Consider the following 22,419-nt stretch of genomic DNA (forward strand, 5'->3'; position numbering starts at 1 on the left):
AAAGCTCTAATAAAATGGTAATTGACTTTTCCTTTAGATGGAGTAAGGGCCAGACCAGAAGTCCTTGAATTATTTGCATTTCCTTCCGAAAAGCTACTTGGAGTGAAGCCCCAACTGATTTCAAAAGCAAACAGGCGTGTTTTTGTCTGTCTTGCTCCTGCAGAATGCATGCTGGGGATTCTCCCAAGCTTCCTCCTTCCTGCTAAGCAGGCCTCCCATCCATTTCTCTGCTCTGAGGGCAATGAACCCATACTTCACCCCTATCTTAATCTCGAGGATCACCTTCCTGTCCCCTACTGAACATGTATATGTTGATGAGCATCCATTTCTGTAAATTTCAGTATTTCTAAAACCTACTAATCATCTTTTCCTCCAACCACTCACACTTGAAAGCTGAACCTGGGCTCATCTCTATCTCCCTGAGTCCTATTATCGGTCACCAAATTCTAGTTTTTCCTCCAAAATATTTCTTATATTTATCTTTCTCTGTACTACTGTTCTTCCATATGACCGCTCTTTCCTTTGCTAGGCTAAATTGCAGAAGATAGCACTTTTGATATGACATGTCTTTGACAGATCACCCTGGCATGGCATTCAGGGCACTCCACTCTGTCTCCAACTACCTTTTTAGAGACATCTCCATCTCCTATACACCCCTGGCATTCTTACCGAGCAGCCAGCCAGCTACACTACCTGTGCTGCAGTGCTCAATCTGCCTCCACCGAAATGCCACCTGGATGACAGGGAGTTGTTTGTGTGAGTGTATGTGAGGTGTGTTACGAGAGTGTCTCGGGCACCTGCATCTGTGGTCAGGCAGGGTGTGAGGGCAGGGTCTCTGCCTCAGACAACCCTGAGATCCCAGAGCTGAATGAAAGAATGAATTCCTCCTCCTCCTCAGGCCACAAAGAGCCCCACCTTCCCTATTATTCTTCAAAGCAGAAAGACATAACTTTAACAAAATTTATTGGTTTTCCTTGATTGCCTCTGGCCCGGCTTTGGAAGGGCTCTGTGGGTTCGTCTGACCTTGTTTCTTGGCTGCCGCTGCAGCTTTTAAGGCCCTTTTTTGCTTCTTCAGCTTTTGAGCCTCCTGGAAAACCTGGGGATGGAGGAAGCAGGAAGACTGTGTAATTCTATGCAAAATCTCTGACTGGGAGCAGATGGGGTGGGAACTGAATTCCCCAGCTGGTCACCCCAGCTTTTCTCCATGGGGTTGGTGGTCTGTGAGCCACTGCAAGGCCTTGGGGCCAGTTCCATACCTTCCTCAGAAACATTCAACACCCCCACCCCCACCCCGCCCCACCCTTCTGCTCTCTCGACCACAGTCCCAGAGCGGGGCCAACCAAAGCAGCAATTTGGACTCATACCTGAATGCACAGAGCCTTCTTGGTCACCCAGCGGCGGTGGGCTTTTCGGCAGTACAGAGGGGGAAAGGTATACTCAATCCCCAGCTCCTTACATGTCTTCTCAAAGACGTTATAGTTGGTCTTACGGAGGTTTTTGAGCATCTTTTTCCTCTTGTCAATGCTCATCAGCAGATAGCGCTTGTGGGTTTTGTCCTGTAAAGTGAGTTGGTAGTCTTTTTAATATCATATAAGTAAATGGTGCCACTTCACAGTAACAGTGGATGGTTATTTTATCATCTCATTGAAACCTTCCACCATTCTTATGCAAATATTAGTACAACTGAGGTAGGTATTGTCATAGTTATTCCTATTTTACAGATGGGAAAATAAAGGTTTAATGATGTTATCAGGTCTTGAATACAGGTCTACTGGTTTCACTCTAAATCTCATGCTCTTTCCCCTGCACCACCCACTCAGCCTCTCCACAGCTCAGCAAACTGTCAACAGGGGTGGAGAGGAAGGAAGCCTTTTTGCCCTTCCTAGAGATTCCTATCTGCAGCCAGGTGCTGCTCTGCGAGGGACCTCTTCAGTACGGCTGGTGTTCCACACTTCAAATGAACAAAACTCTGACCTCCAAGGAACAGGCTCAACCAGCTCCAGGGAATACAGGCTGGAGCTGGACCAGTCTGTATTTGGAACTGTGTGTTTATTAAAAATATCAGCAATTGCCTAATGGTTAAGAATATGAGCCCTGGAACGAGATCACCTATTTGAAGTCCAAGCACATTGATTCCTAGTGCTGTGCCTTGAGGAATAACTTAACTACTTCATGCCTAGATTATTCCACTGCAAAATGGGATAGAAAGATGAGTATAAAGATTAAATGAGCTAATGCATGTAAAATATTTAGTAAGTGGCCTAAATATGTTGTATGCATCCTATTGGCTGCTACTATTAATATTTTATTTTTTGAATTACAGTTGACATTATTTGCTATTATTATTTCATATACTCTTTGTAATCCTGTCAGCAGGTACTATTATGATCCCTATTTTACAGAGAGGAGAACTGAGGCATATAAAGTAACTTCTCTGGAGTCACACAGCTAGTTAAGTAAAAGTCTGAACCAAGCTTCATCGGACCTCATCCATGCATTCAACAAATATTTACTGAGAATACACTATTTGCCAAGATAACTGTAACCATGCTTTAAAGTTTGTACTCTTAACCATTGGTGACATTCAGTACGGCTCTGGAAGGCTCTCATTTCTTTGTTGGAGGCAGGAGGGAAATATTTTCCTCACTGCAGCTAAGGGGTGGGCACTCTGGTGTTGTAGCCACCTGGCTTCTCAAGCTGCCTCTCTGGGCCCAGAGCCCTTCACCTCTCAGACTCCTCTGCCCAAGCTGCTGGTGTTTAGCTGTGAGCGATGCTCAAAGTTTACCTTTCTATGTTTCTGCATGTGTTCTTCATAATTGCGGATCTTGACAGTCAAGGCAACAACTGAAACCACAAACCACAGAGGATGAGAGCCAGGCACAGAGGAAGGAAGGGCCCAGACCTGGGTTATGTTTTAAGACCTCAAGGAATAACAATCACCAAGACTCTTGTACAGCTCTCTATAATTCCTGAAACACTCTGCATTTCAAGATTTCAAAAGACTTTGGATTATCTTCTCTTCGGAAAGCAAAACCTAAGGAGGGAAACTCCTTAATTTTACAAAGGTTATCATCCACAAACCATAGCAAATAGCATTCTTAATGGTAAAACTTTAGAGTATTTCTATTAAATTCAGGAATTAGTTTAGGATGCATGCTATCATGGGCAATGATTCTGCAGTGCCCTGGGGGGGGGGGGTATCCTAACCAATGTAACGAGATTCCCAAACTGTCAAAGGTCTGCTCCTTGCCTCTCCCTTTCTCGCTGCCACTCTTATCTCTGTGTTTTCACTAATGAGTTTTCAGAATTATCAATTCCCACTCATGTCCTACTGTTCCAGAATATCCTTCCTTCATATATCCTCCTATTTGATTCCTGCCTATATTTCAAGTATTGGGACAAAAGCAAAGGGTGGCCCCAAGGAGAGGCCGTAACTATAGTATGCCCTTCCTGTACATACAACGAGTTTTGGGAGCACTGAAAACAGTGCAGTGGGAACCTTGGCTCTGACTGTATGGTCTCTTTATACCAATACCACCAAAGCTGCAGAGTGGAGAGAGACAGAGAACCATGCCTGAGCTCACAGAGGTACAAGGCAGGTCCTAGGCACTGACTCTAGCATTACACAGCTCAAGATACACAGTCCAATTTTCATTTCTTTTGATCCTTCCTGTCTCTCCCTTTTACAAGTCACATGTAGTCCCTAGTGTACCTGCAGACAAGGACTCTGGATCAAGTACTAGCTAGCAGACTTCCTTGCACCCCCACTCCCCAAATGCCCCCTAACCAACTTCGAGCCTCCAGGGCGCTGGTGTCCTCAGGGTTTGCCATGACCTTGTTCATCAACTGCTCTTGCTTGACTTTTAGCTTCTCTTTCTGTTGAAGATAGAGAGAGAATCTGTGAAGTCTGCCACCCCATAAGAATTAGCCTTCATATCTCCAAGACCATGGCTACAATCATTGCAACTAGGCCATAAGGCTCAGGGCCTGACCTCAGGCTGCTACTAGGGAATGGACTCTGGCAAACCACATGGCTATTTACATTTAGGTGAGCCCCAGGCCAGTGCTTGTTGGATGAATGTCCCCAAAGCTTGCTCATTCATTCAGGCATTAGCTCTTCACTGAGTGCCTACTGTTCATCAGGTGCTAATAGTACAAAGGGGAAACAAGACTCTCCCTGCCCTTGAGATGCTTAGTCTGGGGTATTGAGGCCAAGATTTGGCACAGGCCACTCACCTGGTTGGCCATTTCCAAAGATAAGAGTCTTTTCACAACGTCATCGACCCTGTGGAAAAACCACGGCAATGAGAGACAGATGTAGGGGTAGAGGGGAAAAGAGAAACAATGTTCTTTTCATTTAGTTTGAAAAGCAAGGATGACTGAAAATTTCTTTTTTAAAAACAAACGAGTCTCTCTGGAAGTTAGGAGCTATTTCCCAGGGATTAACAGTCAGAGCAGATCTGATTTGCTGGGCAGAGAACATGGAATGATGTGATAACTAGAGAAAACTGAGGCTGTCAACTCAAGTGTTCCAGGCTTGTCACAGGGAGGGCAAAGGGAGGATTTCCATTTTAGTTAGAATATGGTTCAATCTTTCCTGAGACACTTCAATTCTATAATCATTGTTCTTTCTCAAGTCACATAGCACAGTGGGAGGGACTAGAGGGACTGCCCAGCAACTGCCATGCAGGACAGGGTCTGAGCAGAAGGATCCTGGCTTTGGTGTCATTTAGCCTGGGATGTCATTTAGCCTAGCTCTGCCCCTTAGGATGACATTGGGCAGCTTGATTATCCATAAAATGGGGACACTTTTTCTCCCCTCACAGAGTTCTTGCGGGAATTAGGAGAGATGAGAGATTTCTACAAAGACTCGTGAGGCATATTGCATCTTTGGCATCTAAAGGTACAGGGTCTTCGCCCAGAGAACAAAAAAAGCAAGCAGTTGATCCCCATAAACTCCATCTGTCCCTGGTGCCCATCCCACTCACCTTCACCACTCCTGGGCTTCTATAGTTCTCTGCCCCACTCTATAATTAAGCTTCAGAAACAGCAGGCCAGGCCTCAAAGCCACTGTCTTTACCCCTCTCCTTGCCAATCCTCCCATGGTCCCCTGCTCATCAAAGAGATTTCTTCCTGCTTACTTCTCAATTCCAGGGATGTTCTGGTAATCTTTGAGCAGCGTGGAAGGGGGCAGGTCATCTTCTTGGCTGGGCCGGACTGTTAAGTGGAGGGATGGAAAACACCCAGCGTCAACTTTCACTGCTCATTCTCTGACTTAGTTCTTCTTACCAACTCTGTTAGAGACATCCAGGGTCTCAAGCAAGGCACTGGACTATCTCTGGGTTTAGTTTCTCCCTGCAATTCCCTGGGCACCTGCTTTGAAATTTCACGATGGGAGTAGATGGGATTTCCCAAGACTCTGTATTGTGCCTTCACTTCTCACACACTTGTCTGGCTCTACAGTTATCATCCTCAAGAGGATGGTTCCTCCTGTGGGTGGACTGAATTTGACTCCCTTTGAATCCTCCCCAGTTTGATCCACAGCCCAGCACAAAATAGGCACTCACTTGCAGGCTGACTGCATGGATGAAATAAGGGGGATGAAGAGGAATCTCTAGCTTTAGGACACCTGAAATGTAAGCTCCAGCTACAAACCACAAGAAACCCTCATTCTTGGTATGTGCATTCCTGTCTTCCCTTGGAGGTGAGGGAGAGGTTTGGGGGAGATCAACTTGTCCTCTCTAGTCAAGACTTACTCTGCCATTATGCAAGTGACATTTATAGCAATAAATACTAATATGTACTACAGTTTATTGCATACAGTGGTAAGGATGCTTTTCATGTGTTATCATCGACTCTTAACAACAATACTGCCAAATAGACACCCTTAAACTCATTTTAGAATGAGACTCAGGGAGAGGAAGTAACTTGCCCAACATCATTTACTTAGTAAGAGAGATCTTTACCACTATGTAGAATGCCTTGAAAGGGGAAGGCAAACCCTCCACCCCAGCAGGGCAGACATAAAGTGCTATATATTCGGTAGGCCTGGGAAGGCTCCATCTGGTCAGCTTTTCTTCACTCATACACTGTCCAAAGGTTCCTTCTCCCGCGCTCCACCTCTCCTCGCCCCGCATGCAGGTTTCAAGGCTACAGCTTTGTGATAAGGTGGACGTGGGGATCTTCTGCTCAGGATCTTTGGCCCATCCTATCTAGTGGCTCTGACTAAACGCCTCTGTCCCCTTGGCCACCACAAGCCCTTCAAGTGGTCTCTTCCATCCGAAGTCTCACCGAAGAGATCTTACCCGGTTTCTGGATGGCATATCCGCGGGCGGCCGGGAGACTGAGATCTACGTAGAAGAGAGAGAGCTGAGGCCATCTCCTTAAATAGTCCAGCCTCGATTCCTTTCCATGGATCTTCCTCCATGGTCTTCGCACCTGAGTCTAACCACCGCCCCTATTCTGACGCACCCCGCTGCCCCATACCTCTCCCAACCTCGTCTCACTTCTTCCCCACCCTTCTCGCTTTCTTTCTCCCTTATCCTGTCGTGGCACTTGTTCTCTATCCTCGTCTTTTTGTGTCTTCCATCTCCCCCGAACCCTTTCCCTACTTCTGCCGTCCGGTTTCAAAGCTCACCGCGAGGAGATGCACGAAGGCCCCAGTGGTCGGAGTGAAGGCGGGAGCATCCTCCACCTGGCAGCCCAAGGACTGGGGCCCAGGTCACTGCCTGGGTCCGGATGGAACTCAGCGTTCTCCACGCCACCCTCAGCATGGTGACTCTGACCCCCCGCGAGCAGCGCCACCGTCGCCTTCGCGGTACGGACCGGGTTACACGGGCGCCGCCATGCTGGCTCAGGCTCGACCAATCGAGTGCGGCTGCGAGACCGGAGCAGTGGAGGCCCGAGAGGGTGGATTGGAAAGGCAGGGCTCGGTGATGACGCGGAACTGGGTCCAGCGGAGAGGTCAGGTTAGCAGTTGGGCGAGATTGCGGACTTGGTGGTTGCCTGACCGCGTTATTGGTACACGGTGCTGTATGTATTCGAAGATGCTACTTTTTCTCGGGCATGCATCCCGCCCTTAATTCCACTCTATGGTCCTGACGCCGGGCCGCGGTTATTTTGGGGGCTTCCATGAGGCCTGTTGCAGCCTTCTCCGCAGAACCTAGTGTTCCTACACCTTAAGAGCTACTGGGTTTCAGCCTCCTCTTTGACAGCATTGTAGCGTGGTGGTTAGGGTCGTTGATTTTGGAATCGGACAGCTCTGGGCTGGAATTCTGTGATTCTGTGGGCAAGTCATTCAGCCTTTCTGGACCACAGTGTACTCATCCATCAAATGAGGATGGCGATAACACTATCTACATTTTAGGTTATAAGCGGATTAACTGAAGCAGTGGTGTGCCGAAGCGCCCACTATATAGTGAACATTCAATAAATATTAGCTTTGATGATATTTGAAATGAGGAGTGTAAGGACAAATACAAATTAAAAGTAGGAGAAGTAAATTTTAATTCTCCATGATGCAAAATAGGGAAAGAATAGTTGTTATTGTGAATTCTTTTTGTCCTTTTGAAATGAGTGTAAATCTTTTTAAGAGCTAAGCCTCTTGCCAATTTTATAACCCAGAAAACCTTTTTTAAGGACTTTGGAATGCAATCATTAAGGAAGATAGTGTCCCTACCTCCCAGTTTCTGCCGGAAGGTAGGAGCTTAACTTCAGCTGGTGCCTAGCTCCAAGTTGCAAACTTACCTCCTCTTATAAAGATCTGAGAAATTTATGTTTCCTTTGGATAAATCCAGTTAGCAAATACAGGTTGACTACTCCATTTATCAGGCGAATTTAGGATGACCCTGTATGACAAACGGTGCTGTCAAGTCCTCTTGCTTAAGAACTAGTTATTGTTTATCCTGACAAAATGTATGCAATAGGTTGTATCCACTGGGCTATATAAAAGGGTAATATTTCTTTCTGCCTTTGCAAGCTCTTTGATTGCCTGTGATGCGCATCACATTCTGGTTTGTGCTCATTCAATAATAAAACTTTTTTTCTTCTGTCCTCGTAGACAGGTTTTCTAGGTTGGCAGGAGATTGTTTTTAATTATTTTTCCCCAACAGAGGTTACTCTTTTCTGAGATCTATTCCCTATGTCCCACAGTACTGGTTGACTCCCTCCAGGTAACCCTGGCCACTGTGTCCTAGTGGTCAGTTTTCTAGTCTCTACCACTAGAATGTGAGCTCTTTGAGGATGGACTGAGCCAAGTAATTTTTGCGTCCCCACTGCCAGCATAGGGCCTAGATGCTAGGTGAGGGCTGGATGAATGAATGAATTAAGGAAAAGTAAACTAATGAACAAGTTCGAGAGGTACTGAGATATACTCCCCTGTCCCTCAACTGCTAGGGTCCTGAAAATAAAAAGAACAGAGACTCAGACATATTCAAGGCTTTTTCAAAATAAAAACAAACCAAACCATGAACCAGCTTAAGTGACTGAAATTACAGGAAATAAGCACAAAACGCTAGTGGGAAAGGTGGGAGGAAGCATTCTGTGATCTTCAAAGTGGGAGGCCCAGCCCAAGGGAATTGGGAAAGTTGGGGAAGGATGCTAGGGGTCAGGGATAGGGGGAGGCTGGGAGCCTTTTCTGCCTTTCCTGGGGCAGGGTGGTTTTTTAGTGACAGGCCTACTGACCCTCTCCTCTTCTCCGGATGGCCAAGGCCTTTGAAGGAGCAGGTGGGGTGTCCCAGGAAGCCCTAGAAGCCCCCTAGCCCTTCCACCCCATGGACCTGGAGACCCTGCAGGAGAGGGAAGTCAAGCAGTGGCCCAAAGACACAGTCATCCTCTTGGTTTGGGACTAGAGTCTCCGGGGTACTCTTGGGGCTGGTCTGGAACCAGAGGTTCTCATAAGACTTGGGGCTAGGGGTAAGGCCCCCCAAGAGGGGCTGAGTGGAGTCGCAGCGGATGTAGTGCCCTGGCACTGGGCTGGTGGGGCTGCCCAGCAACTGCCCATAAAGGACCTGGTCACTGGTTCCAGACTGGGACTGGGGCTGCATAGAAGGTGCTCTCGGGTCCCCCTGGAGCACATAGGCCTGGACCAAGGTGGGAAGGCCACAGGTCCCTGAGCTGTCATTGGACTCCCAGGGCCCTGACTTCTTCTCTTCCTCCTCCAGAACTGTAATCTTGGTGATGGGTAGCACGCTGGGGTCCCAAAGGCTGGGCAGCTGGAAGATCTCCTGGACACAAGGACATAGGGTGAAGGCATTACTTATTTCAGATATCTACAGCCACTGTCTATTCCTGAGTTGGGACGGCGTGGAGACATTCCTTTTGCTCTCTGCCGGAACTCAAAGGGATATTCCTGTAAAGCACCTCATATGTCCATGATACATGCTATGTGCTGTTCAGACTTAGCTTGGTGAATCTCCCCAATTATTCTACGTGGAATTAATCCCATTTCATAGTGGGATGACTGAGGCTTTGAAATGGGTAGAGCTGGGAATCAAATTAAATCCTGTTGTACTCCAAAGGGAGGGGATCTTGCTAGAAAGTGATGAGGAGTCCTGAGTACTGAACCTCAGAGGGGCACCCCTTCATTTTGAGCCTGGGATGACACCCCCAGCCCCATTTCCCGTTCCCTCCATGTTCTCACCTCTGCCATGATGGTAGGCACCCAGGAGCTCAGGCTGCTGTGGGCTGGGTCTGGGACACTTGGCCAGAGGTGATTCTTTCTGCTGGAGAAGGGAGGAGATGAAGGCGGGTCAGGCATGCCCTCTCATCTTTCCATCCTTTCTCCCACCCATTTCAACAGCTGAAGGGATGGCCCCTTAGTGCAGAGAGGAGAGGCAGAGGGCCTGACTCTCAGACATGTGCCCTGAGGCCTGGGAAGACTGGGAGGGACTTAGACTGGCCCACTTGGGCCTGCAGTTCCCTGTGGGCAGGGGTAGCTGAGTGTCAGGTCTCTCAAGAGGACTCACCTGGGTCTGCAGCAGAGCCAGGCAGCCCCACAGAGGCAGGTGAGCAAGAGTAGGAGGCCGAACAGGCCCAAGATGATGTGCAGTTCAGACTCCTCTGGGGTGAAGGGAAGTCAGAGAGGTTAAAGTACAAATGAATAAGGCTGAATCTCCTTCCTCAGACCAGGAGATTCAGGCAAGGCCAGTCCACTCTACAAATGGAGATCCTTTGGGTGAGGCACCCTCCCAATAGCCTTGTCTAGCCAGCCCCCTTACCTAGGGCCTTGGTCACCAGGATGAGGCTTGTACTGTTGGTGGCACCTGCCCGGCTGGTAACCATGAGGTGGACATGGTACAAGCTGGCGGGCTCTAGGCCGTGGAGGACATAGTCATGGGAGGAAGCATTCAGGACGGTGGCTAGGAGTAGAGGAGAGTGATCAGCTTGGGTCCAAAGGCTGAGGCTCCCACCAAGGCTGCTGAGCACCCCCTCCCAGGCTTTCTGGGTCTGTGGGGGGTACTGAGGATAGACTCACAGAAGGACTGGCCCTGCGCTTTGGTCCAGAAGATGGTGTAGTGGGTAAGGGGGCTCTTCCCCAGTTCAGGGGCCTGGGGCACCCACTCCAGCTTGGCCCAGGTCTTGCCAATGTGCTTTAGATGCGGCTCTGGGGCGTGGGAGGGGGCTGTAGGAAGAAAGGTGCCAGGCTGACAGGAGGCAGGGTGGAGAGCCCATTCAGACTTTTTGTGGCTCCCCAGACCCAAGAACTGGGACATACTGCAAGAGAGTCTATAGGGATTTGTGTCCAAGCCTCATTTTTCCAGGAATTTGGACTGACTCCTATCTACTTTTAATAAGTGGCTGAGCCAGGATTTGAAACTGGTTCTCTTTGACTCGAAAGCCTTCATACCTGATTTCTACCAGGCCTTTGTCCAACACACTATTCAATTTCTGCTGCTCACTCTCTGAATTTATGCCAGGCCCTCTGTCTAATTACTATCACACATGACACCTGATTTCTATCAGAAAAATTGATTGATTTTTATCAGACTTGCTCCTTGAATTCTGCCAGATTGCCTAATTTCTCTCACCCCAACACTTGACCTCTTTCCAGCTGCAGGGGTCCCGAGTAAGCCAGGGGCAATCTTAGGATTGGGAGGGACCCTCTTTGGGCCAGAGGTAAGGGAAGAAAGAAATGTTCCCTTATAGTCCTGATTGTTGGGCCTATGCGGGCCTTGAGATAGAGGAGAGGATTCTGAGCAGGGGCCTGGTGGCTGACGAACCCATCTCTTGGGAGTAGGCATAGATATGCTGGGAGGGTCCAATGGTGTCCTGGTACAGGGGGGTCACAGTGATCTCGTAGAGCTGAAAGGGCCAGATGTTCTCTGCAGAGAGAAAATGGGGTAGGCACTCTGGTTAGGGGCTAACTTCTGCTGTGATCAGGAGCTGACCTCAGACCTCTAGCCACGGATAACCAGGGCCTCACACTGCAGGACTAGCCTCTGCGATCTCCGCTTCAGATCTTGATGGGGGTAGGGGGCAAAAGTGGAAGAGAGCTAGAAAAGTGGCAGGTCAAGGCCTTAGTAGGTCCAATTAGACTGTAGGAAGAACTTTCTGAAGATCTGAAGTGGGAACAGTGAAGGATCAAGAAAGACTTGGGAATCTACTTGTCTAGGGTGGTTCAGGTTGCCCCTGCCCCACTGTCAGACAATCACTGCCTCCCCGTCTTTTGGCCCTTCCCGCCTGCACTCCCCGTCCCCCTACCCCCCTGCCACCTCACCTTGTAGCAGGGTCCCTGCAATGCTTCCATTATGCTCCATCTTCCAGGTCTTATGGCTGCCGTTGGGGCTGGGGGTATGCAGGCCCCACTCAATCACATAGCCCCGAGGCTGAGGTTTGGAGGGCTTCCAGCCCACCCAGAGGCTGTGAGGGTCTGGGGCCATTGTATAGAGTCTGCCCAGGGGTGGGCCTGGAGACAGAGTAGGAGATGAAGGTGAAAAGAATGTGGGTCCTGGAGCCAGAAGCCTGGGTTCAAATCCTGGCTTTGCTACTTGCCAGTTGGATGACCTTGGGCAAATCAACATCTGAGCCTCAGTTTCCTCATCTGTGAAGTGGAAGTGATGATAAAGTTCTTACCTCACAGGGCTTGGGCGCAGATTAAATGAGATAATGAATGGAATAAGCCCAGCGTAGTGCCTGGTGTAGAGTAGGGTTTGATAATGAGAAAAGCTAACAAACACTACATAGTTCTTGGTTTGTGCCAGGTACAGCCCTTGGTGTACGTTAATTCACCGAGGCCACGAACAGTGCCGTGGGGGGTGGGTGGGGAACTACTACTGTCCCCATTTCATCAATGAGGAAACAGTCACAGAGAGGTTAAGTAACTTGTTTCAGGTACGCAGCTAGCCGGCGGGAGTATTAACTCCTGGTATTGTTAGCCTCGCCCTGTGAGGACCTGTGTTCAGAGGAACCTTGGGAGTGATAAGTGGCTGGTTACTTGAGAATGAGCAACTAACTCAGGCGCTGTGTTCCAGCTAGAAAAATATAGGGCTTTCTCTCCTGTCTTCCTTGGCAGAATGGACTGTGTGTGGTTCTGGCTCATGATAAGGATAACAGCTAACACACATTGAGCACTTACTTTATGCCAGGCACATGCCTTAACTCATGTAATCTTCACAACAACCCTTTGAAGTAGGCACTGTATCATCCCCATTTGCTAGATGAGTAAACAGGCCAGGGAGGTTAAGTAACTTGCCCAGGTCATACCGTTAGCGAGTGACAGGACTTGATTTGAATCCAGGCAGTTTAACCTTTGAATGTACATGCTTGACTACCGGGCTCTACTAACTGCCAGGCCCCTTTACCTCTGCATTCCAAGAAGACCACTGGGGTGGGACGAGAGGTCCCGCCTGTGTTATAGGCCACAAGGATCACCTCCCGGGCTTCTGAAGGCAAGTGGAAGGTGCAGTTTAGCTCCGTGGTGTTGCAGAGAGGTGAGACTGCCCCCAGCTGGCCTGAGGGTCTCCAGGAGACCAGGTATCCTTGGATCTGCCCCCTGTCTTCCTCCAGGGGCATTGGCTGTGGTGGGCATAGGAGGAAGAAGATAACTCATCTTGAGTTTGGGAAAGCTTCTAGATGGCGTGGATGGATCACAGGAACTGAGCCCCCCAGGCTGGGAAAGAGCCTTCCTCCCTCCCTTCTTCCCTCTGTTCCCATGTACCTGGACCTAGGAGGAAGGGAAGGAAGAAGCAAGTTGGGTGTTCAGCAGGCACCTAACTATGTACTGAACTGACCCTTTGCTATAGGTGAGTCCTGCGTTGTAGCCTCTCCAGAAGGGCACTACCCAACTTCCTAGACACATGCCAAGTGCATGCAAATCACATACAAATGCATCCAAGCCTCCCAGACCTGATGGAATCCTGAGCCCCAGCTCACAGGGATCTGTGTGGCTTGGAGGAGGTCTCAGGGGTGGAAGGATGGGCTTCAGAGGAAGTCACCTTCCAGAACAGCTGCACATCCACTGTCCTAGGGTCCAGCTGCCTCTGCCGCCACCACGTGTCCAATCTGACAATGGGGGCTGTGGATGGAATGAGAGGAGAGTGTGCTGGTCAGAGAGGGCCCTGGAGGTGGGACTGGGTCTTGATGGCTGCTCCCAGCCCCTCACCACCCACTTACCCCGTTGTGGGGTGGTCAGTTCCAGGCTGGGGCTCCAGTTGCTCCAGTCACCAGGCAGGAGCTGGCGGATGCAGCGTATCTGCAGGGTGTAGGTTGTGGATGGGAGGAGCCCGCAGAGCTTATAGTGGAGGGTCTTGCAGGGCAGGGGGCCCACCTGGTGGAGGAGCATGGCTCTGAGCCTGGGTTACTGTGTCCTTCAGGGCCAGCCCAACTTACCCTCTCCTCAGCCACCCCCATCCCAGGCTCTTGAGGTTGCTTTCCACCTCACCAGGGCCCAGCTGGCTTCTCCAAGCTGGGGCTTATGGCGCAGCTCACAATTCTGTTCCATGTACAGGCCTGGCTTCCATAACTCCCAGTGCAACTGTAGACAGCCTGGCTGGGGTGGGGCCACCTCAGAGCTGGGGTCCAGGGCCCACAGTGTGGGGGGTTCCAATTTCACTGCAAGGGGAGGAGTTGTCAGATTCTTTCTCTACCCCATTCTGTAGGGTCCTGCCTTAGGTCCCTCTTATCTCACTGTCTGTGGTTCCATCTTTCTTCCTGAGTTTCCATCCACAGGCTCTCTGTGTCTTTTTCTTTCTGTGTGTCTCTTCATATCTATGTCGTCACATTTCCGCGGGTCCGTCTCTAGATATGTGTCTGTTTCTCTCTAGGTCTGTTTCACACTCTCACCCCAGGAGCCTTTGCCCTGGTTGTTCCCTGGGACACTTTCCCTCCACGTATCCAGTGGCTTGCTCCCTTATCTCCTTCACGATCTTCTCAAATGTCATCTTCTCAGTGAGGTCTTCCCTGACCACCTTACTGAAATAGCATCTGCCCTGTACTCCTGTCTCTCTCCATCGTACTTATCATCAGCTGACATTCTAGTTTGTTTATTTTGGCCATTACAATGTAACGTTCCAAAGAGTTTTGCTCTTTTGTTCACTGCTGTATCCCTAGCACCTAGAACAGTGCCTGGCACACAGTGGGCACTTCAAGAAGTGGGCTGAAGGATTAATGACCGTGTCTCCTCGCCTCTGTGTTTCTTCAATGTCTCTGTCTGTGTCTCCGTAGTTCTGTCTCCAGCCGCATCTCACTTTGTCTCTGTCTCTCTTCTCTTCCTCCCTATCTCTAGGTCTTCCAGTGTCTTTTCGTCCGTCAGTGGGTCTGTGTTTCCCTCTCTGTGCCTCTCTGGGTCTGCCCATTGTGGGGGCCTCTTCCCTCCTCTGCACCCAGTGTCACCCACCGACGTCCATGGGATCAAGGCACAGCTGTGGGGACACACTGGTCCCCAGCACGTTCTCTGCCTGTACCCAGATGCCCATAGTCTGGTACAGCTGCAGGTATTTGCGTGGGATGGAGCAGTGGCTCTGCCCGTCTTCAGACACGCAATCGGGGATGGTTTCCTCTTGGGTCTGGCAGTTGCCCCGGCTCCTGCCAATAGGCCAGGCTTGGGTGTCAAGCAGAGGAAGAAAGCAAGGCTCCCTTCTCCCTCCCATCTGTACCTCTGGCTCCTCCATCCCCATAGTCTTACCTATGCCCCAGCCAAGACCCAAAAGAACGGGGCTGTGTAGAGACCCCTACTCACTTAAAGCTCTTCAGGGTGAAGTTGGTGGACAGGTGAGTGTCAGGTCCTGGCTCCCACTGACAGGTGAGGCAGTTGGCTGTGAGGTTCATGAAGCAGGACAGGTTGTGGGGTGTGAACGGAGGGTCTGTGCGTAGGGTGGGGAGAGTGAGGGTTTTATGTAAGATCTCTCAGAAAGCTCCTACTGGGGCTCACTGGTTTAGTCTCCCTGCTCTGGATCCTTCCCCTTGGGGTCCCTCTGTTTATTCTCCTGTCTCCATGCAGCCCTAGGGAAAACTGACTCAGGCAGGTACAGGGACAGGCATCACAGAGCCTCCAACCCCTCAACTCCACCCACTTCAACAGTGGTAGTATAGTGTCTGCGTTTTCATTCTGGTCTACCATTCATCAGCTGTGTGATTTCGAAGTCACTTAACTGCTGTTTCCTCATCTGTAAAATGGGACTGTACCTACCCCTTGAAGTGCTCCAAGCAGTGCCTGGCTCATAGTGCTGTGTAAGTGTTAGCTCTACTATTATTGATTCTTATACAAGAACTTTGGTCTTTCTGTGTTTTATCTTATGTATTGGCACAGTACACACTCCATCCTTTGTGGTTTGTGCAGAAGGCTGAGACTGGGGTCGGAGAGAACCTGGGAGCAAGCCCATCTGGTAGAGAATGTCCTCCTTGGACACACCCTCCTGTGGCTAGAGTATTGGGCTTACTCGGTGGCCATATAGAGTATCAGTTACTACACTGGCTTTTGAGCCACGCTGCCTAATATAAATCTTGACTCCATCCTTATATTAGTTTGTGACTATAAGCATGTCACCCACCATCTTTAAACCTCAGTTTCTTCATCTGCAAAATGGGGCTAAATAGCACTCCCCACTGGTAGGTTAGATGAGTGCTTTTTGAGCAAGAGCTCAAGGAAGGATAGCTCCTATTAGTATTGGCAGGTAGACATTGGAGACAGAGAGGGTGGATGGCTGCAGGGACTTACAGCCTGCCTGCAGCTCAGCCTGGTCCACCATCTGTAGGCTGTTGCCCCAGCGCAGATAGCAGGAGAGAAGGGCCCAAGGATCATTGAGGTGGGGCAAGGTGATGATGGATTCCTGGGTCCCGTCCGGCAGGCGTTGCTGCCTTCCCCCAGGTTGAAGCTCTGTTCCTAGTTTCCACAGAATCTGTGACTCCGGGCCCACGTAGCTGCAGTTCTGTTTGATGATGCAGGAGGCTGTGATGGCATCCCCCAGGCGGACGGTGGGGGCTGAGAGGCTGATGTGCCCACACCCCTCCAGGCCTGGGGTGGAAGAGAAAGGCCCATGAGTGACTCCTCTGCCTGGAAGAGCTCGGCTATAAGCATTGTTTGGACTCAGAATCCTTACCTTCTTGCTTCACTCCCCAAGACATGGGAGCTAGAATGGGGAGGTATGTATGGGGGCTGTGAGAAGCTGTTGGGGAGGAGCTAGAGATAGTGATATGTGGGTAAAAGTTTTTATATATCTCTATGTCTATGTCTATGTCTATGTCTATGTCTATGTCTATGTCTCTATCTATCTATCTATCTATCTATCTATCTATCTATCTATCTATCTATCTATCTATCTATATCTATATAATCCTGATCTGTAGTGTAGGCTACTTTCCCTGATGAGATAGTCTCAACATGTGATTTCAAGCTACCAGTGTGACATCACTGAATGTGAACTTGGGAAGAGATGTGTACAATCAGCTCTTGCAAGCCAGCTCCAGCACACTACCAGATAGAGACGAGTCTCCTCCCCGGCGCCCTCCCCAAGGATGGCGAAAGCAGTGATTAGAATGATAAGAACCCCACAGCCACAGCATCCTTTTGAGAATTCATATCTGATTGTTTCCCCATCTCAATCACAGTGCTTCGATGGCAGGTGATTGCTCCAAAGGCCATATGATTGATTGGTTGGATAAAGGCATGGAGTTTGGAACTGTATTTCATAGGTTTAGAGCCTGGTACTATTGCTTATTAATTATGTGACCCCTGGTATGTTACTGAGACTTTCTGTGTCTCAGATTTCTTATCTGTAAAATGGAGATAAAAATAGTCCATGCCTTGGTGTTGCTGGAAGCATTAGATGTGATAACATGTGTAAGACACTTAGAACAGTGCCTGACAGGTGAGTGTTTGCTGCCAGGGTTAAGATAAAGGCCCAGATCCTTCTCATAGTCCTTGTGGCCTGGTCTCTGCCTAACCTTCCAGGTCCAGCTCAGACCATCCAGTCAGCCCCAGTCACTCTGGCTTCTTGCTGTGCCTTGCAAATGCTATTCCCTCTCCACTCTCTAGATCTTTATACCTGCTGTTGCATTTTGGGGTATACCTTTTCTCTCTCCCACCCTCCTTTCACCTGGTTAACATTTAGGCATCTTGGCGGGGGGCGGGGGGGAGGGAACTAGACCAGGCCCTGACCAACGAAGCTAGGCTAAGCCCCCCGAACTTTCCCTAAGCTCTTATCATCCTTTGTAATTATGGAATCATATGATTATTTACTTGTCTGTCTCCCCAGTTAGACCATAGGTTCTTTGAGGCCAGAGACCTTGGCTGTTTCGCTTATCACTATATTCCCAGTGCCTGGCACGGAGTAGCCCATGGCGAGTATGTCCTGAATAAGGGAGTGAGCACTGCACTTTGCCTGCCAAGCCTTCTCTCCTCACTCAGGTGTTCTTTGGCCCGTTTTGCTGATGGGGATGCTGAAGCCTTAAGATGAGAAGCAATTTGCCCGGGGTCACAGAGCAAGTTCATGGGGCTCCTACTGCTTCATAGACTCAGAATTTCAGACTGGAAGGAACCTTGCAAAACTGTTTACTTCAAAACTCCACCTGATGCTGTGTCCTCTACACCAGGATTAGGATTGCCTGTTTTAGTGTGGCCTGCCGGCTAAGAAGGTTTTCTTTCTTTCTTTTTTTTTTTAACACTTTTAAAGGGTTAAAAACAAAACAAAAACCAAATAAAAACATGTAACAGAGACTGTCTGTGGCCTGCAAAGCCTGAATATTATTATCAAAGTTTGCCAATCCCTGCTGTGCAGCATCCCTGTCAATCCTGGCCTCAACTTTCATACCCCCAGAGACGGGAGGCTCATCATCTCTCAAGATAGTTCCATTAGTTGAAGAGCTCTTCCTGGGCTTCCTTATGTCAGGATGAAACCCGCTTCCTTGTGGCTTCCACCCTGACCCTCTGCTGCCCTTGAAGCCTGCATGGGACTCAGGCAGAGATTTGCAGACGAGACCTGGGCGCCCCCAGGCTGGCCAGCCCAAGTCCTCCCACCATTCCTCATGGAGGAGCCTGGCTACACCACATCTGTGGCCCAGTCTTGATTCCCTTGGGATTCTCCAAAAACCTCAGGGGCAATGTGGCAGGGCAAGGACATAATTCTCTCCTCCGCCCCTGATATCTCTCCCCATAACTCCCCTCTCCCCACAGCACCCCTACTCCTGGCCGCACTCACTTCTGGGGAGCAGCAGGATGATCAGGGCAGCTCTGGTCAGGCTCCAGTTCCCCAGCCCCGCCATAGTGCCAACTTGGTGTTCACCTGGAAGCAGAGGGGGGTGGTTAAGGTCGTGGGAATCAGAGCTGAGCTTAATCCTTGCTTCGGCTAGGTTACTTGACTCTGTGAGCCTCAGATTCTTTGTCTGCAAAATGGAGGTAACAGCCTATACTACATAGAGCTTTGGGAAGAAGACATGAAAATCATGCAAGCCAAGGGTTTTGCACAGTGCCTGGCACATAGGAAATGACTATAAGTGACAGCCGCTGTTATTTTATACTTGCCTTTCAGGAGAGAGCAAGGAAAGGAGCAGCAAGGAATAGCATTCTTCCCCCTTGCCATCTGTCTTAGCTGGGTTCCTTCCATTAAGAAGAGCCTGAGATGAGGGCTTGCATACAGGTAGTGTATTTTAAGAAGAGCGAGGGAGTAAGGAGAATGAAACAGGCAAGGAGGGAAAGCCAACATAAGGGAATGTTTTCAAGTTGGTCACCTCTATGGACAACTGAGACTAAGTCTTGCTGGAATTTTTCAAGGAGCCGGATAGAACATGCCTCAGAATTGTCCATCCAAGGGACAGTTTATCCCTTGAATGGGAGGGAGGATGGGAACATTTATCCACTGACCCTTTCCCCATTGGTCAAAAGATGTTTCTTGGGGTGTTAACCCCTGGCACATCCAGGTTGCACATGCATGAGTACGAGACAGGTTCTCCTGGTGAGCCATGCCAACAGTATCAGAGATGCTCCCTGGAAGAAAGGGACAACTCCATATTGCAGCTGAGGCCAGGGGCTGTCAGGTTACACCTGTGGGAAGCCGGCTGCCACGGTGATGGATGGAGAGAAAGGTGGACTGAAAGGATATCAGGTGGGGTCTATTATACCCCCAGTTCCGGTCACAGACCTCTGAAGGCCTTCTGGGGTCAAGCATCTTGTAGTCATGGCAATAGTGCCTGAATGGAGGGAGCATTAGTTCTAGTCTCAGGAAGAATGCAAAGGTTTCTCCTACTAGGGGAGGTTGTAGCCTAACCCTCCACTCTGCTCCTGCTGAGGTCTTAGGCCAGACACCTGATCCTTTAGCCCTAATTGACACTCTCGGTGGCAGGCCAGTGAGAGTTGCCTGCCAATGCTGGATGTAATTGCATGTACATTCACGAACACATCCAGGCAAGTGTCCCAGCAGATCCCCGGTGCTCAGAAGGGAGAAAGCTTCTCTCCCTTTTCTCTCCCTCCTAGACAGAGGTGTGAATAAGAAGTGCCTAGATACCCAGGGTGTTCCTGCTGGCAGGGGCCTTACCCAAATCCCTGGCCTATCTATATATATTGCTGTGTCAGGATACCAGCAATATATATAGCCCATAAGTCACTTTTTTATAAATTAGAAAAAAAGCACCCCTTCTTCTGGACAGATGCGGCCTCACAGTAGGACGTGGCAACTGGACACCAGGCTGGATTTCAGCCTCCACTTACCCCTAAGCCAGGTAGCTTTGTGCAGTAAGAAATATGTAATGTATACAGTTGTTTAGAGCAACCCCAGTCTACCAATCAGTGGTTGGCAACCTTTTGACTATAGCACACCTGTTTGATTATCCACTCCCTCCCCTCCCCCCACACACACTTGATGGGGAAGATTTAGCCTCTTTGGCCCAGATTTGGGGATACTGGTTTCCGTATCCATGTGCTTTTGATTATACCTAGACTTGCTGCCCTTCCATGGGTTGGCTTCAGGCCCAGCCTGTGCCCAGTGAAGGACCACTTCACCATTGGCTTCTGTCCAGAGTGGGCAAGCAAACCCCAAACCCTGGGAGGCGAGGCTGGGCATGCTTGGCATCAGTCCCTGGTCCCCCACGTAGCCCTGGGTGCCCCCAGCCCGGCTGAGTGGGATCTGGGGCCCATTGGAGCATGGTTTATACTCTCTGGGGGCCAGTATACAGAGAAGTCAGGAGCCCAGCTATGAGTCAGACCACCTGATCCGAACCCCACTTCCGCCACTTACCAGCTTTGCGACCTTGGACAAGTTACTTTGTCTTTCTGAGCTTCAGTTTCCCCATCTGTGAAAGAGGGATAACAATGGCGCCTGCTTCTCAGGGTCGCGGTGAGGATGAAACGAGATGACCCGTGATAAAAGCACGTAGCATGGAGCCCACTTGGAGGAAGCACTCGATAACCATGTTATTGTCACACACCACGAGTCGCAGGACCACCTAACAGAACCCAGCAAAGCTTAGCGCCCCCTCCCCTGCCTACAGGCTGCATGGTCGCAGCCTCCTGGGATTGCCACCTTTCTTTTGTCTCTGTCATGCTGCATAGTTAGTTTCAAAGCCCCATTTCTGGGTCCCCTACGTCCATCTCCTTGGCCCCTCGGGCTCCGCTTCAATCCAGCCACCTCAGCTCTCCTGACTCTGAGTCCCGGCACACTGTGCTGCCCCTGGGGTCACCGCATCACACCCCTTTTCTGCTCCCCTCTGTTTTCTTCCCGCTGGGCCTTCTCCTCCCTTCGCTCTTCCATCTCCAGTCCACGCCCCTCTCTCCCCTGGTGTTTCTACGGGAGGAGGAGTTCAGGGAGGAGGGTGCTGGGAATGAACAGAGGGAGAGGCCGTCCCAGTTGTGGTTTAGAGAAAGAGAGAGGCAGAAGGCCGACAGAGTAGGAAAGTAAAGTACACGCACAAGCCGAAATGGCAGAGGCCCACGGAGATAAAGACCGAGGTCGGAGAGACATCAAGAGACAAGGAGAGGAAAGAGCCCACGAGACAAGGGTGCTGACGCAGAGACCAAGGCACCGGGAGGCGGATGAGCGAGAGATACTCAAGAGAGTTTATGTTCAAGAGAGAGGGAAACGTGACAGACAAAGAGAGAGGCACAGAAAGACTCTGAGACAGAGAAACTCAGGGCCCATGCAAGCCAGAGGGGCTGAGGAGGAGCAGGGAGTAAAACAGACGGAGATGGAGACAGAGCGAGGTGGGGACACATGGGTTCTGAGAGACAGAAATGCAGAGGAGGTAGACAATGATGCCCTTCCCTGAGCTTGATGTTCCCTAAGAAAGCTTCCCTGATACAACCCCTGGAAAAAGTGGGGGCATCCCTGGCAAAAGAGACTCAGTGTCCAGAGCTCCTGCTTCCAAGGGACAAACCCTAAAGGCGGAAGCCCTGGTCGCAGGCCTAGGCCCCCTGAAAGCAGGCACTTGGCAGAGCTGGGTCGTAGTGGGAGCGGGGAGTGGTTCTGTGACTCCAGGTCCCTACCAAGGCCAAGGCTCAGCTCTCCCTGGGGCTCCCCTACTCACGGTTGGAGCCTGCAGCCCCACGGCCACTTCGCCTTCTTTGTCTCTGCTCTCTTTTTCAGGCAAGTTCCTGAAAACAGCTACAGTCCCACTTCTCTCCCCAGCCCTGTCGTTAATGGCTCTGCCTCTGACAGGCCCAGGGGCTGCGGATTGCAACACTTGCCCAGCCTCCTTCCCTCCCTTGCCCTGTCGCTGGGGCACAGGCAGCTCCTTCCTCCCAGGAAGGAGCCTGGGAGGGAAGCTGGTGAGGCCAAGGCAGTCTTCCTGCCTTGGGGGTCTTAAAGGGGCTGGGGGATGTGGCAACAATGTCCCCCTCCTCTGTCTCCGGATTTCCTGACCTCAAAGCTTTGAGGCCCTGGTAGGGCCCAGGCTCTAACCCGGCTGGATGCTATTCCCATGCCCCTCTTCCTAGGGGAGCATCGCTCAGAGACAGAGCCTGGCTCGAAGGTTCACTCAGCTTTAAGCCTCTTTCTG

General features: G+C 50.2%; 2 protein-coding genes across 6 annotated transcripts; both read right to left on the reverse strand.

The window, feature by feature from the left end:
• Positions 1–946: 946 nt before the first annotated feature.
• On the reverse strand, positions 947–6,867 carry MRPS15 (mitochondrial ribosomal protein S15). The gene is made up of 8 exons (XM_016147208.2): positions 6,638–6,867; positions 6,306–6,350; positions 5,142–5,217; positions 4,237–4,285; positions 3,792–3,876; positions 2,786–2,844; positions 1,365–1,556; positions 947–1,096 (listed from the first exon to the last, which is right to left on the reverse strand). The coding sequence occupies exons 1-8, from the start codon at positions 6,771–6,773 to the stop codon at positions 962–964; spliced, it is 777 nt and encodes a 258-aa protein (XP_016002694.2). The 5' UTR covers positions 6,774–6,867; the 3' UTR covers positions 947–961.
• Positions 6,868–7,131: 264 nt separating this feature from the next.
• Positions 7,132–22,058, reverse strand: CSF3R (colony stimulating factor 3 receptor). Of its 5 annotated transcripts, XM_016147200.2 has the most exons (17): positions 21,949–22,058; positions 20,664–20,718; positions 18,633–18,716; positions 16,154–16,450; positions 15,176–15,299; positions 14,834–15,021; positions 13,880–14,049; positions 13,612–13,765; positions 13,434–13,513; positions 12,801–13,014; positions 11,717–12,040; positions 11,220–11,321; positions 10,475–10,621; positions 10,218–10,358; positions 9,966–10,059; positions 9,641–9,722; positions 7,132–9,224 (listed from the first exon to the last, which is right to left on the reverse strand). In XM_016147200.2, the coding sequence occupies exons 3-17, from the start codon at positions 18,694–18,696 to the stop codon at positions 8,745–8,747; spliced, it is 2,661 nt and encodes an 886-aa protein (XP_016002686.2). In that variant the 5' UTR covers positions 18,697–18,716; positions 20,664–20,718; positions 21,949–22,058; the 3' UTR covers positions 7,132–8,744. The 5 variants fall into 5 exon arrangements, with proteins under 5 accessions (XP_016002686.2, XP_016002687.2, XP_016002685.2 ...); XM_016147201.2 differs by having other exon boundaries at positions 9,641–9,719; positions 20,664–22,039; XM_016147199.2 differs by having other exon boundaries at positions 20,664–22,039.
• Between the last annotated feature and the right edge of the window lie 361 nt (positions 22,059–22,419).

The sequence above is a fragment of the Rousettus aegyptiacus genome, unplaced genomic scaffold, assembly GCF_014176215.1.
Source record: "Rousettus aegyptiacus isolate mRouAeg1 unplaced genomic scaffold, mRouAeg1.p scaffold_m13_p_1, whole genome shotgun sequence".
Lineage (NCBI taxonomy): Eukaryota > Metazoa > Chordata > Mammalia > Chiroptera > Pteropodidae > Rousettus > Rousettus aegyptiacus.